The sequence below is a fragment of the Zosterops lateralis genome, assembly GCF_965231275.1.
Source record: "Zosterops lateralis genome assembly, chromosome: 6".
NCBI classification, from domain to species: Eukaryota; Metazoa; Chordata; class Aves; order Passeriformes; family Zosteropidae; genus Zosterops; species Zosterops lateralis.
Window position 1 is genome coordinate 7,278,713 of NC_139761.1, and position 16,107 is coordinate 7,294,819.

General features: G+C 41.3%; 1 protein-coding gene across 1 annotated transcript in view; it reads left to right on the forward strand.

Moving 5' to 3' along the window:
* Nucleotides 1–16,107, forward strand: part of BRF1 (BRF1 general transcription factor IIIB subunit) — a gene marked incomplete at its 5' end in the record, with an annotated part of 173,478 nt that overhangs the window by 35,324 nt on the left and 122,047 nt on the right. The window contains one exon of the mRNA XM_083863607.1: nt 7,883–8,056. Coding sequence (XP_083719733.1) covers nt 7,883–8,056 — 174 coding nt within the window. The remainder of the gene's footprint in view (nt 1–7,882; nt 8,057–16,107) is intronic.

Genomic DNA, 16,107 nt, shown 5'->3' on the forward strand with positions numbered 1-16,107 from the left:
TCATACATGTGCTCACAGTACTTGCCAGTAGTACAGCTTTCCAGCTGTTTCAACTTTGAAACAGCTGCAAATCTTCTGTGAGTAAAAAATTCAGTTAGCTAAACTTTTGGATATAAAAAAAGCCCATATTTGCTTTCTTCCAAAATGAATCTGAAACGACCTGAATCATTCTAATAGACAAATAACTAATGAGCACGATAGCATTTGTTTAAACTGTGTTATATCAGACTTTTGTGTGAGCTTCCTTGTACAGGAGGAGCAGCGAGGGCTGGGAGCAGTAGCAGGGGAAGCAGGAGGGAAGCGTAGGGATAGTGTGTACTTTTCTCTTTGACCCATTTAGGCTTCAGTCTCACATTTGCTTTAAGTCGATCCACGTGTGTGTGGCTGCTGACAGCATTTCTCCTCGCCCCTGCCACATTCTGCCGCCGTTAGGGCTTGGGAGGCTGCTTGTTGAGTTACATGAGGGAGCTGCTCCAAATGAAAATTCAGGTTTTTTTTGTTGTTTGGGTTGATTTTCAGTACAGCAAATTCCCTTGTCTGTATTAGTGTGTGGCCATGTAAATGTCATGTTGGAGGTGGGAACGCTGTCTGCAGGAACAGCTTGGGCTTTAGCTTCACTTAAAACAGTTGTGATCCACTTCCTTCAGTGCTGGTGAATCAACAGATAAGGGGTTTGTTGGGGTTTTATTGCTTTTGTTTTCTTTTAATATCAGCATTGACTATGGTTTCCCAACGTGACACCATAAGTGAGGTTCAGTAAGGACTTCGTGAGCAAGTGGTTCTTTAGCTGTGCCGAAAAAAATAATTAAGCAGGGTTAAGAAATGAGCAAGATGCTGTCTTGATGATGATGGGCAAGATTAGCAGTAGGTTAAGTGCATCAAGCTGCATCAACCATATGGCTTCTAGTCTGTTGTTGAAGTGTGGGTAGTTAGATGGATAATGGGAATGAAATGGCAGCAGTAGAAGTGCCACCTGTGAGGGAAGCAGAATTCCAGGAACTGCATGCAGAAAATCAGAGGAACCACTTGCGATGCCAGATTTTTCAGAGTGGTTAAAACAAATTAATTCAGATGGTCAGTTGCTGTATCTGCAAAGAGACAATCCATGTGGGAGTGGTATCATAGAATCAGGCAATGGAAAATGTGCTTGAGGAGGGGAGTGGAAGAAATTATGTGAGTGCTTTGCAGGCCTGTTTTGGTATTAATGGAATACAAAGGCCAATTTTGAGGGAATGAATACTTAAAAGAGTATGGGTAAGTGCTGAGAAGAGATGTTAACAGCAAATTTTCTAGGTGAAAGAAAAGTAGCTTAGTATCAAATATTTAAAAAGTGGTTGTGGCAGTGACCACCATCTAAATTTTTAAGCCATTAATCTTAAAGATGCATGGTTGTTCTCTTTAGCTAAATGAGTGAATGAGCCTTTGAGGTGCTCTGGAAGGGCTTTGCCAGGACAGACGGGACCTGCACCTGGTAGATGGGGCACTCTCATGGGAGGCAAAATGGATGGGTTGGATTGTTGTCAGCGGGCAGAGAAATTGGATACAGGTCTCTGCACTCAGATAGTCTGGGTCTGGCCCTACAGAGATAAAGAGGAGGCATCAATCCTCCAGTAAACAGGTCTGGATTAAGTCTTCTTTATTTCACAAGGTTATTTTTAACACAGGTCAGTTTACTGGTTTGGTTTTCTGTTCATTGCCACAAACGGTTTTGCTGGCACAGTTGGTGAAATATCGCAGGGAAAGGGCCAGGAACTGTTTTATTCTGCTGAGATAACAGGAACAGAGTGTACCCTTGGGCAGCCCCTGGAGCAGGTCTGCCAGGTGCCACGGGCACTGGGGAGGCATCAGTCAGAGCAGGGCCAACTGTTCCTGGGCTCCAGGTTGTTCAGCCTGGCAACACTGACACATCCCCATAGAGGAACTGGGGAGTTCTTGTGTGGAAGAGCCTGGGTTTGGGGATGTGGGGTGCACCCACAACCAGATGGCAAGATAGGGATTTGGAGCTAGGCTCGAGTTAGGCAGGGCATGGGCACGAGGCCAGCACGGTCATCACTTTCCTCACGGGCAATTAGGTGTTACTGGGAATAACTCTTAGCTAACCTTGATAAAATTAAACCTGTTATTGTGCTGGGTCAGCACTGCTGCAATGTCCTGCTGTGCTGCTACTTTTACTGTTCATTGGCCTTTTTCCTTACAGGCTCACAGGGATAAAGCTGTTCCTTGCTCCCAGTATTGGGTGTGTGGCTGGAAATGCTCGGTGTGAGCTCTGCAGCCGTCGCCTCACTTCCCTCCCTTTAAATGTTCTCTTGGCTTTGATCACAGGACTCTCCCCTTGATTAGGCTGCTGGGACCAGCCTTCATGAGTGTAGCCCTGCTGGACTGTCCCTGTCGTGCTTTTGTTTGTTTGTTTTACTGATTTGTTATACAAATAACATAGAAGCCTGGCATAGAGCAAAGAGCAGGAAATTCATTCAGGCTTTGAGCTGGGAATTGCCGAAACTGAAAGACGTGACAAAGCATGGAGGGATGCTCACACATAAAAACTGCTCTTTTTTCCTTTTTTTTTTTTTTTTTTTTTTTTTTTTTGAGTTCTTTTGGGGAGCCTTTTCAAAGAAATAAAAGGAATGAAAACTCAAATGCAGAACAAAATCTGCACATAAAATTCAGTTGGTAAAGTAATTCAGATGCTGGAAATGAATACCCAATCGAAAACCATCCAAAATGTTTCTTTTAATAGAATCTAGTGTTTGTTACCATAACAATCCCTTTTGCAAAAGAAGGATTAGTGCTGTTAACATGACTCTGTTCCCTGCTTCAGGTAGCACTAGTTTTCAGGGCCCCTTGAGCAAATTGTAGAAAGAGGGGGAAAATTCATATGCCTGGATTTTGATGATGCACTTTAGTATCATAATAACAATTGATTTAGGCTCTGGCTTTGTGCTGCCTGTTGTTTCCCTAGAAACTTCTGCTTCATCCTGACAAGTACTATGAAATAGCAGTCACAGCCTCCATCAGACTGAAGGGAAGGCTGCAGATGAGCAGACAGAAGCCAGATAAGAGTAATGTAGAGCTGTAGCTGCTTGACATTACTGACTTTTAAGGGATCCAAGAAAAGGTATGATTCCTCTTCCACAAGGGAAGAGAACAAGATGTTTCTGTAGTAACGAGATCATAAAAGAAAGAAAATTGCTTGTAAAGAATATGTCTGATTTTCTCTCTTTTTCTACTTTGCTTCTATTATAACTTAAGCTGCAGTTTTGCTTTCAACTGCCTCTTGTGTAACCGTTTAATAGAACCAAGATATTCTGCAAATCTATTTTTTTAAACAGTGATTTCTGGCCTACGCATTTTGTTTTGTAATAACCACTGTTTTCTCTGTCAAAAGAATGGAAATTATCTGAAATAAAAGGATAGTAGTGTTCAGTGGTCCTATGTGAACTTGTCACTTCAGGTCTGCTGTGCCAGTTCAAAGCACTGATGTTGGCATCGGATGAGAAGATGATGGTGTTTCTTTCAGCACGCTGGGAGTAGATGGGTAGAAACACTTTTTTTTGTAGGCTTGGAACTAAAAGCTGAAAAGGGCCTTTTGTTTTTTGCTGCAGATTCAGGAGCGTGATAAACTTTACTACTTGGTAGCCTGGGAACTTGATTTTGTGTGTTGATTACAGAAGTGCAAACTTCTCTCTTTCTCTCATTTCTTCCCTTGCCTCCCCCTCCACCCCAATGGTATTATGAGCCTTTGAGAAATAAATGGGAATTGCGTGGTGTGTGCTCTGTGCACTGCAAAATTTCTGTAGTTTCTAGACTTTTGTTCTTTTGCTCCTTAAAAGAAAATTTATTACTTTCTTCTGATGAGAGAAGGGGAAGGAGTTTTGAAACCTTGCTGTTGCGCTTGTCCTGCCTTTTTAAAAAGCCACTGTTCCCTGCCCTTCTCCCAAAGGTACTTGGATACCAATTTTCTTGCCATCACTAAATTGCAAGGGCAGCATTAAGTGTAAGCTTTGACCTCAAAGGTGCTATTTCTTGTGGTTTAAAAAAAGAATCCCAGCATCTGTCAAAAACCTGTAAGGCCCAAAAGAGACAATGCTTATTGCAAGTCATTAATAAAAAATGCACCTACTAAGAGACTTGTTTTACCCCTGTATATTTTGTGTTATAACTTGCAATTCGGAAAAAAAAAAGCAATACTTAATTCTGACTGTTCCACGTGATGATATTCCTTTGTTGTACTGAGATAGTAGCTGCAGGTTTTTAGAGCAGGGTCACATTGAAACTTTTTAAAAAGCTGTCCTGCAGGATAAAATGGATAAGAAAGTCAGGAAGGTGGTGTTGTGAGTGTTCTATAACCCAGAGCATGACAGGGCTTAAAGGTGTATATATAGTTCTTTTCCATCCAGTAGAGAATTTCAATTCATTGGAGTTTGTAACACTGTGATAGAATCGGGTGAGCACTGAGTGGAGCAGATTGCTAGTAAACTGCACTGTATTGTTGGATATTCCACTGTTTTGGCTGAGATCCTCAGAGCCTCAGGCTTGCTGCATCCTGGCACTGGCTGGACCAGCTCACTGGGACCATAAGGTGAGAGTGGCAGTGAGGGCACTGCTGGGGGCTGACTGAAGCCACACTGGGAGTCAAAGCAAAGATGGACACAGGAGGGAAACAGAAAATGCAAGGTCGTAAAATGCCACCCAGCTAGCAAGGAGCAGTGGGAGGATGTGCAAGGGCTGATGTCCATAATGCAGTGCTGTAGGTCTGCTGGAGGGGTTTACTCATCTTCCCAGCCATGGAGCTTGCAGCTGCTTGGCAGCTCCTCCCTGCACTGACCCTACTGCTGGAGGAGCAGTATCCCAATGCTTAGCAAGGTTTGTGGCTGCCACTGCTCACTTTTGGGGACTTCTCATGTTGAGGACTGGCAGTATGAATGAGTATTTGGACTCTTTTCTTGTTTGTCAGCAGGAACTGCAACACTGGATAGAGAGTTTGTTTTGATCAGTTGTTTTCTTAAGCCTTTTTTCTTTTTTCTTTCTTTCTTTTCTTTCTTAAATTTCTCTATGTATGAACATCTGCTCTTCAGATACCAACAGATTAAATCACTGTATTTATAATTAAATAAAATGTTATGGAGACACATTTTTCAGCTCTGGAAATGTCAGATTGGCCAGCTAGGCAGAAAAGGTTGGAAGTCACAAAATAACATACATTTGGCTGTCATCTGACTAGGGTGAGGGCGCTCTACAATGGCTTGGTTGTGTACTGCAGTACTGGGGTGACAGCCATCTAGCTGATATCTGCCTTTTCTTGGACACTGTGAAGTGCATTCTTGAATCTGGGAAGGAACCAGAAAGAGTAAAGGGTATCTTGAAGTTTTCTGTGTAGAAATCTAGAAACACGATTGCTAAAGCTAACTTTTCCAGCAATTTTTTTTTTTTCTTAGTGTTACATAAGATACCAGAAAAATAGAATTTTGTTGTCATGTTAAATTCAAGGGGCGGAGGTGGTGATGGGGAAACAACAAAGCTTTTGATCTTTCTTTGGTAAATAGGAAACTGGTTACAGAATGTAAATGTTTATCTTAGATGATGCTGTAAGCAGTACATTTCTTTCTCTCTTCTCACAAATAACGACAAAACCAAGTTAGTCATCAAGATACACATAATTTCTAGGATGATTCTTATCCCGAATTAAGTTGTTCATTTTGGGGATAAGCAGCAGTGTAACCGTTGTCTTGTTTTTCCACAAACTCTATGACTGATAAAATACCACAGAGCAGCTTGAGGGAGTCCTAGCACACAGAATTAAAGCCTTCTCTGGTCTGCAGAAGGCTGAGTAGAACATTCAGATAGCATTTCTTAAGTAGACAAGTACCTTTCTCTTAGATCTCTTTAGTATTTTTTCAGTAATTACCCCTAAAGTAATTCTACTATAAAATATTGATGGCGGATGAAGAGCTCAGCTAAAAATGCATATATTACTCAAACAAGCATACTGTTTTCTTAGGATGGATTATGATGAATTAATTGTATTTCAACATTTGAAATTAAGAAAAGGTTAAATACTCAGAATATTAATGGTAGTTTGGGGATGGCAGCAGCTCAGTGGTGAAAATAGCTTATGAAAGAAACTAATTTCAAGTATCTTTCTCTATGTTATTCTTTCCTCTTTTGGTATTTTCTTTGTTTTTGAAGGGAAGCTGCTTTGCTGCCACTGCAAAATGAGTTTTTAGTACTCAAGTGCATTTCCCCCCCCCAGATGAGTATAAACTAATTCTTTCTTAGGCACAGAAAAACCAGCATATACAGACTGTAGAGTGTGAAATAAAATTCTGGAAAAACTGGGTGCTAGTTAGTACCTTCATTTTAGGAAGATGTGGTATTTGTATTTGAGGCTGGTGAGTGCCAGTCCAGGGCCTGCTGATGGCAGTGGAAAAACTGTTAATCTAATGGGCTTTGGATTACCCTTGAGTAGCTTATCATGCCTACACCTCCCATGGAGGGTGATGGATCCTTCCTCTGCTGTTACTTCTTTGTCCAAATGCGTTACACCTGGTTGACCAGTGTGCCTTAAAGGATATCTTGGTGTTGAGTGCAATAATTTCCACGTGTGCAGGAAGGAGAAGCTGCTGCTTTGTGGCAGCTCCTGTTTGGCTGGAGTCCTGCTGACCCTGGCTGGAGTCACTTCTTGTCAAAACCAGCATCTTTGGCAAAAGGCTGTTCAGAGGTGGTGCATTTTCACCATGTTATTAGTGATGATGGTGTAGGGATTTGTGTAAAACTCACGTGTGGTCTGTGCAGGAGCAAGTGGTGTTCTGGGAAGCATTGTGTGTGTGGTTGCCATTGTTTCCTGTGAGCAGTGGTGGGCATGGCAGGCACCTTTGTGCCCCTTCCACAAGCTGCTCCTGACAATCCCTGAAGGGAACAGATGAGTTTCCTGTAAATACGTGTGCTGGAAACATCTGCCCGGCACATTGAATTAAAGGATTTTTCTTGATGTGCTGTCTGACCCTGTGTGCTGAGGAACTTGGAGTGCTCTGTTTTCCTCATGACTTCCCCCATCTTTTTCTTGAGCTGTCTTTTCAGCACATCCTTCTGAAGCCGGAGCTGTGGGGACGGATCGGACCTCGCTTCCCGCATCTGTCCCAGCAGCTGGACCACTTCCTGCAATGAATCATCCAAAACACACTTTTTTTTTTTTTTTTCTTTTTATTGTTTTATTTAAGGGTGAAGGCACATTTGTTTCCTGAAGCCACAAGCTAATCTAAGTAGTCTGGCAGACAAGGCTCAAATGGAGGCTGGGGTGCGAATGTGTTTGGAGGAAGGAAGTGCCTCCCCATCCCATCGCTGGGATCATGGGCAAGCCAGGAGCAGAGCTCTTTCCTTGCAGAACTTCATTTGTGGTCAGAGGAACAGCAAACTCCATCACTTCTTGGAGAGCTGCAGCAAAATGTCTTCTCTGTTTGCACCTCAGTGTCAAATACATAGTGACCTCTGGGTTTTGGCTGCAGCTAATCAAATGCTAATTGGCAAATGATGTTAAGGGAGAGGGGCATAATCTTTTTTCTGAGAAGTCTTGGCTATGGCTTGCGTCCTTTGTGAGACTGATGTTTGTGGCTGAGTTTTCCAGAGTTCATTGATTGCATGTGTTTCAGTTTTAGCAGTCCAAAACAAGGCTTTTTTTTTTTTTTTTTTTTTTTTTGTCCTGAGGAGCTGAGGCTAAATAGTTCCTGAAACTTGAGAGGTCATTGTATTTCATAAAGAGACGAAATCCAAAATCCACCTCCTTAATTTCGTCCTAAAAAACCCCCGCAACACTAAAAGACCCCAACCTAAAAACACATTAACAGTATAATTGTAAAGCTTTTCTTTTCCTTGTTAATTTTTCTAGGGAAGCGACAGATTCACCATTTGGGAAACCAGCTTCAACTCAATCAACATTGTCTGGATACTGCCTTTAATTTTTTCAAGATGGCTGTGAGCAAACATCTGACCCGGGGCAGAAAGACAACCCACGTCATTGCTGCCTGTCTCTACCTGGTGTGTAGGACAGAAGGAACTCCTCGTATCCTTTTCACACTTATAAAATAGAAATAAATAGAAGACCCACTTTTAGCAAGTCAACTATCCCAGTTAGACCTTGTTTCAAAATGTGAAAAGGTAAGTGTTTAAGAGCTAACTTGGTCAGTGCTGGTTTTATCCATTGAAGTGAATGGGAATGTTTCCTGTGGTTCAAGTCAATTTGTTCCTTTTCTAAATGTACAATAGTTAGTATTTAATGCTATAAATGTCACTCTGCCTCTCATCACTAACTCTGGATTTCTTCCTTCACAACATTTCCTTCAAGTATAAAATTGCACTTCCCCTGTGCTTTGCTAGCATTTATTATTTGTGGAGTATTTTTTTTGTTGTTTATTTTGTTTTTCTCTTTTAAAGTAAATGACAGTTAACCCCAAACCTCCTGCAGTGTCAGCATCAAACAGATTAGAATTCCAATGGGTTTTCCATCAACATATTTGGATTTCCTTCTTCTGATGCTTGCAGGAAGGACACTATTCACTGCTGTTTTAGTTCTTGAAAAAAAGGTGTTTGATAAATTCTGAAATTTGCTCAAAAATCCTACAGGAAATCAGTGGCAGGAGGTGCGCACAGGAACAGATTTTCAAGTGAGTACTCCCTACTTTACCATCCTTATTTTTGTCTTGGGGAACTTAATTAAAATCCACATAAGCTTTAAATACTGATGAGCATCCAAATTAATTTGTTTTATATATTTTTATTTCTTTTATGTTGTGTTTTAGTTTCTGGAATTCAGAGTTTAGTATCAAACAATTACTTCTGTTGCTCTGGCTCTGAGCAACCTGGTCTAGTGAAAGGCGTCCCTGCCTATGGCAGGGGGATTGGAACAGGATGTATTTTAAGGCCCCTTCCAACCCCCAAACCTTTCTATCATTTTATCATTCTCAAATCTGTGTTTAGTTCCTTTCTACTTATATAGTATGTCCACATCTTCAGTATTCTGATTTGATGCTTTTTCTACATTGCTGCTCTCATTCTATATTTTTGCAGTTGAACAGTTTAGCTTTCCTTTTAAGATTGAGATTTTTTTTTTGTACTTTCAGAAACTATATTCAGTATTCTAAAAGTTGTGCTTTCTGATCTTGTAGTAGTGTTGTGATCATTGTGTTTGCATGTTTAAAAAATGTGGTTTTGCAGGAAGAATGGAATTAAAAGGCAGGCTTGCCTATTACATTGGTCTTCCCTACTGTAAATTCTCCATGTGAACTTTGAACAGTAGCACTCTATCATTGCCATAAAGTCAGTGTTGATTTTAAGGTGTTACCAATATTTTGATAATCTGTCTTCCGGGTAACTGCCTGAAAGAGGGTGGGATTAGGTTAGCTATAAAAAAATTCTTTACAGTGAGGGAACTGAGGGCTTGGCACAGAGAAGCTGTGGCTGCCCCATTCCTGGAGGTGTTCAAGGACACCCTGAGTTGGACTCTAACATACTGGTCTGGCAGAAGATGTCCCTGCCCATGCAGGAGTGTTGAAAATCAATTATGTCTAAGATCCCTTTTCTGATTCTGTGTTACATTTATGCTCATGTGATGTTTAAAGTAATTTATTTACAGTTGTTATTTGATAGTTCTTAATGATAGCCCAGCTGTAATATGCAAGTCCATTTCCCCCCACTGATAGTGATAAAAAGCATTTGAGGAAATGTGTGCTGCTTACAGCAGATAGGTACACTGCAATATACAGCCATCTGTGCAAGCAAGTGTAGCAAACAAATAAAGCAAAAGTAATTTACTTGGTTTTTTTAACTTTCTTTAAAGTATTTCAGCATGTATCTCACTTATGTGAAAGATATACTAGTCTGGTTGACACTTAATAAATCCCTAAATGAATTTCCCAGCTTTCTTTGTTAAATTGAGATAATGTCCTGTGTGATACTTCACATAAAATACTAGGAGTAAAGTATGACTAAAACTGCAAAGATGAGTTCTGTCTTTCTACATCAATAATACTTCACCCTGATTTGCACTGTGCTACCTGGGAACGAAAAGGTTGTTGCGCATGTCCATACAGCTCAATTTTTTTAGTGTTTATTTTTTTTTTAATCCATTAGATAAACTTAATTTTGTAGTTGATATTAAGAATTTAACCTTTGTCACTTTGGGAGAGGGAGGTCCTTCAGCTTCTGCTTGTGTTCCACTGTGGTTTTGTTTGTTTGTTTTGTTTTCTATTACTGTTTAAAACCCAGTGTAGTTTAAAAAACAAAACCCAAATAAATGATGGACTCTCAACACTGAAATACAAATTCCTTTTGTGGTATCTTTTTCTTTCATGAGAAGCTTGAAAACCCGAGGGCTACGGGTGTGAATTGCTGACCTTTGAATTGAGAATATGTTCAAGGCTCCGTAGATTAATTATGATGATCATTATCAGCACATTATACTTGTTCCCAGATTAAATCTGGCAATACAGACCTGGGCCATAGGAGGCAGGGGTGTTCCCAGGGCTTTTGGAGCAGGGGGACCAAGAGCAGGTGTAGAGAGGAAGGCCATGTGACAAAGTGCTTTAACAAGAATTAAAATCCATATTCAGGGTAATAAATTTGCCATTGGTTTTGGTCTTCTGGAGAAGGTGCCGAGGAGGGCTTGGAACGAGGAGCAGAACACTGAGTAATTCTGTACAAAGGACATGCAGTATTTTTAACACTTCAACATTTAAATACACTGCTCAAATGAGTTCCTGAGTTTGAAGTGTTCATTGTTCGTTCTAGAATTCTAACAAGGAAATGTGGGAGAAATTTAGAAAAGGAAGTTAAAGGCTGAAGATTGGGGAAAGTATTTTAGAGGAAAGAGGTGAAATGGAAGAAGTAGCGAAGGGCTGCAGCATCCTCAGGACTGAGAGACAGCTCACTAATTTTGGGTGGCCCAAATGAGTTATCTGAATGACTTGGGAGTTGTGGAGGCAGGAGATGTTACCTGGGAACAGAATAGTGTTAGCAGTAGAGGACATCACGTTTCTTAAAGAGTTGTGTGGTAGAAGGAACAAAAATGCCTGGGGAGGTACAGGGAGATGTAGTAAGGGACTGAAGTGACAATAAACATTGTGTTCTTGTGGCAGAACCAAAGGAGTGGGAAGCATTTGGAGAGGGGAAAGAGAATTTAATTGTGTCTGCGAGTTCAGTTTGAGGGAGTGGAATGTATTTATCTGACATGGTTATCTGCTTATTCTTCTTTTTCTCATAATGTTCATGTCGCCAGCCAGCCTCTGTGAAAATGTGAAGAATACTGTAGCCAAGTCTACTAGTGCAGTCTGAATTATGCCTGAATAAACCTCAGCCTGAAATAGGAAAACATTATGTTCTCCTTGGTTCTTATGCATTATTTAATTAATGCAAAAATGCAAAATATTCTGTTAACTCAAATTTTTTCGATCTGAAAAAATAGTTCAAGAACTTAAAGAGAAAATGCAAATTTATTTATGTGAAGAGCAGCTTTTATTTGTAATCTTTTGGAAAGTTTTGTATATATTATTTGAGATGTGAATTGATTTTACATCAGTTTTTGGTTTTTATTAGGTTATATGACACAAACCCCCACAATGCAGCCACGTTGGCATAGCTTTTAATTTGCCTTCCCTTATTGCTTGTCAGTGTTAATGTTTTCCAGGGAAAACAGCTTGCTAACTATTAGCTGGATCCGGGAGGTGTTTCATCCTTCTGACGAGTTGCCTATAAAAACTTCAATTTATTATTCCCTTTATAAAATGTGTCAACATGCCTGTATTATCAGCGTGAGAAGTAAAGATATAATGCAAAAAAACACATCTGAATGAGATGGTGGTTTTTTAAACCCTGAGGTGTGATGGAACCTGTTGTCCCCCTCCCAGGGACTGAGTGATGCTCAGCGTTTCCAGTGACGTCTGACTTTGTCTGGCACTGCCAGCGCTCCGGGCAGTTCAGACTCTGCCTTTTCATTTGCTTCTTGGAATAGTAACAGCCCTCAGTTGTTTCTCTTTAATGTTTTGAACAGCTTTTCCATCCCTACACATGTTAAAATGGAAACAAAGGGCACTTTAGCTGGTCTTGTTGTTCCCAAGAGAGAGAGAAGCTGGGAAGATTCAGGCAGGGTGGTTTGAGTGACTTATGGGCTCAGCTGTAACCTGTGGCTGCCCCAGGGTCACTCAGGAACAATGACAGCCTGGCCAGGATTTTCCAGGTGGGATATCAGTTTGTTTTAATCAAGGAACATTTAATTCTGTTTGTAATCCTGTTACTGTACACAAGGGTTTGAAAAACTGTACAACTGTCCACTCTTTTGTGTAATATTTTCCAATGCTACCACCTGGGGTCTTTTAAAGCAACATTTTACATGGTAAATGGATTTTATCCTACACACATGCACCTTTTTTATACTATTTATTTATTCTTTTCCTTTGAAGCTCTCTGAAAAATGCACCTTTAGTTGTAAACCAAATCCTGTCTTGTCAGAGCATAGTAAATAAAACCTTTTCCACATGAGAAGAGTCCCTGCAAAGTTCCCTCACGAGCTATCTTGTGTAAATATCCCTCTGTTTGCCTCTGAAGGTAAATTTAGGACAGGTTTTTCTCCCTCCAGTAAAGCTGATCAGTCTTGATGATGGGGGGCTCTGAGCTGAGACTGAGGTTGGGTTATTTTGGGGGTCTTTGGTGGTTTTTTTGGTCAGAGAACAGAGGTGGGATCCTCCTGAGGTTAGGGCAAGGCAGCCAAGTGAGGCCTCTCTCCTGAGTTGTTTGCAAAATTTCCGATAAATATATAAGAAAAATAACCTCTTCAATTTGGGCGTTGGGAGCAGAAGGCTGTCAGGAGAACCTTTGGTGCCTTGAAGTCTTTCAGATGTAAACTTGAGCTGGGTGGGAAAGCATAAGGAGCTTTTCCTCCCTGGCTTCCTCTGCCCTGTGAACCTCCCTTTTGTTTGAGGGAAGATCACGAAGGCATTGCCGGGTCACAGCAGGCAAGAAGGGTTTGGGAAAAAGCTGTGCAGCTGAATGGGGCAGCACTTTGTTATTTCCTATCAGTCTGCAGTACTTGTACTTTATTGCCAAGCTATTTGAAAGTCTCCTGGTTTAATGTGTTTATTTCCATGTCGCAGAAAGGGAAGTTGGGAGTATTTATCTTCATTTCCATGTGCAGAACTGAGGCTAAGTGACACGTTCAGAGTTACCCAGAAAATGTGTTACGGAGTGAGGAGCTGGTCTCTAATCCTTGGTCAGGCAGCAGCTACTGGGCTTTTCTGCCATGTTGGTCTTTGCAAGAGGAGTTCAGCTAATTCCCTCTCGAGCATTAGCAGCTCTGTCAGCTCCATGCTGTCTTGGGAAGCTTTGTACAGCCTCGCCATGAGAACCTTTGATGGATACATTCTTTGTTTCTCTACTAACACTTCAAGGTCTGTCTTTGCAAGGAAAAGGGCAAGACTTCCCTTTTTATTAGAAATGAAAAATTAGATCTCCAGCAATCTTTTGACCTCTACTAAAACTTCCTGGAGCCAGCAGGCCCTAGTGTTCCTGATTAAAAAGTTAACTTTTGAAATTAGGCTTTAATCAAGAAATTTTAAAGCTGTGGTTAGAGAGGTTAATAAGACCAGTTTCTATTTCTCTCTGGTTAAGGACTTTCTTTTTAGTAAGTGACCTTTTACTTTTTTTTTTTTATTAACTGCTGTTGCATTGAAATGTTGGTCAAGCGTGGAGTGTGACAAGGACATAAAAGAATAAAAATGGATTTTAAATTGCACAGTTAAAATACATATAATATTTACTGAGGCAAATTACTTCATTTCATTGTGTGGTAAAAGACGCCAAGATCTTACTTCATAGTAAGTTGAGTAGAGTATTTTCAGTTGGAACTGACCTACAGTGATCATCCAGTCCAACTGCTTGACCAATTCAGGGCTGACCAAAAGCTATACCATGTTGCTAAGGGCATTTTCCAAATGCATCTTAAGCCCCGACAGCCTGAGGGCTTCAATCACCTCTCTAGGAAGCCTGTTCCAGTGTTTGACCACATTCTTGGTGCAGAAATGTTTCCTAATGAAGCATTTGCTTGGACTTGAAGGCTTGCAAAAGCCGTGTTCACTTAATTTCAAAATGAAGTTTTAAAATTGCTGTGTTTTTGAGCAGATGGATGTTAGCTGAGAGTTTCATCTATTAAGAAAAAATTGCTGCCTTAAATAGGGTGTGACTGTTGTTGCCCCATGTCATTTGCATAGATTTCCAAAGAGTTGAATGTTTGGTAATGCTTGGCTGTTGTGATTATTCTTATTTAGTACCACACGAGAAGATGCTGGAGATGTAGGGAAGAGGGCAGCCAAAGACAGCAAGAGAAATTTAATTTCTGCACCTTAATTTCTCCCCATCACCCTCTCCTCCAGCCAGGGCTGGACCTGTTGAATTTCAACAGCAGGGCTCATGACCTGAAGCCTGCATATCCAGTCTGCTTTTCCATGGAATGGAGGAGAATCGTATCATCTTTCACTTGCAGTGCTGCCTCACACATTTTTTTCCCTATAAAGAGGTATGTATAAAGCAAGTGTGGTGCTGAGAGAATGATGTGTTTCATGTTTCCAGTTGATGGGAAAGTAGAATTTTCCTTTCCACGTGCTCATTGACATAATATATTCCACTGTGTGGCTCTGTCCTCTTCCCTGCCACACCCCCTTACTGCCCGGGCTGCTCATGGATGGGCAGCAGTGGGACAGTGAGGCAGAAGGAGCCTCTCAGGTATCTCACCTGGTCTCCAGCTGTGTTGTAGGAGAGCCTGTGTTTCCCTGGATGTCTTTGTAGCCTCTGAAGTGGTGCTGGGTACTTGAATTTGCTCCACTTTTGTCCGATGGTTTGCAGTGTCTTTTAAAGAGAATTCCTTCTTGAGGAGATAATAACCTGAAGCCTTTCAAACAGGTTGTGTGGCCCTGCACCCTGGGGGACAGGGCTAGTGACGTGGTTAGTGACCCTCAGGTTCTCCTCTAGTCCCTTGGAGGGGAAAGCCATAAACCTTCCTTGTGCCTGACTCAGATGTGGTAGGAAAACAGTGAGTGATTGCTGACTGGAATTATCCTGCGGGGTGCCCTGCTCTGGAAGTCATCGAGGCTCTCTGCTGGGAGGCTGCAATTTTAATGTGGAGATTCTGTACTTGGGTGATTTCCTTTGTTCGTTTCAGGTTCTGAAAATACAAAAAAAAGGGAAGAGAACTTTACATTGTGGTGTGTGTCAACTCAACATCTGACTGTTTAAATCCTTGTGCTAAATGCCCATTATGGATGCTGCAGGGAGGGAGGGGAAAAGCTGCTGTAAGTGCAGTAGTGATAATTGACCCACTTAAGAGAGCTGCTCTAATTTTGCATGTTACAGCATCCTGGAAATTCAGATAAGAATGTTGATCTCTCCAGCTAATAGGATTTCTAAATATATCATCCAAAAGAAGCAGGAGGACTGCAATTTTGCACGCATATGTGTGTGCTCAGGCTAATGTTTTGTTTAAGAACTGCACACTCTGAAAATTTGCTGTTCACTTGTTACTAACTCTGGATAAAATAGAGCTTGACCTTTGCTCCTGCCAAGGGGAGACCTGATCATGCCCCATTAAATTCACTGATGAAATTCTCACCAGCTTTTGTGTTGAGGGGTGACCAACTTTTTTCCTTTCAGGATGTTGGTGCATAGCAGGTGGCTCAAATTGTCAGCTTTTCCATAATGCAGCATTAAACAAACCATCTGCAGAGATGGAGAGGGGGACAGGGTCACAAGATGGCCTATCAAGATTACAGATTTTGGCTGGTGTTAATAGCTTTGTTTTCCTCATTTAAGGGAAATTTTGAACAGTAGAGGTCAAAATAATACTCTTTTGAAATCTGTCTGCAGAAATACTTTATTGCTTTACAGAGCAGAGTGTTTCAAGTCTCTGGGCAGTTTTTTTTCTCAAAGCACAGCCCTGAGGTGGCCTCACTTCCAGTCCTGGGTGCAGTTTTGGGCACCACAATATCAAAAAGACATTAAGTTGTTAGAGTGTCCAAAGGAGGGCCACGAGGATGGTGAAGGGAGCCCATACAAGGGGCAACTGAGGTCTTGTGG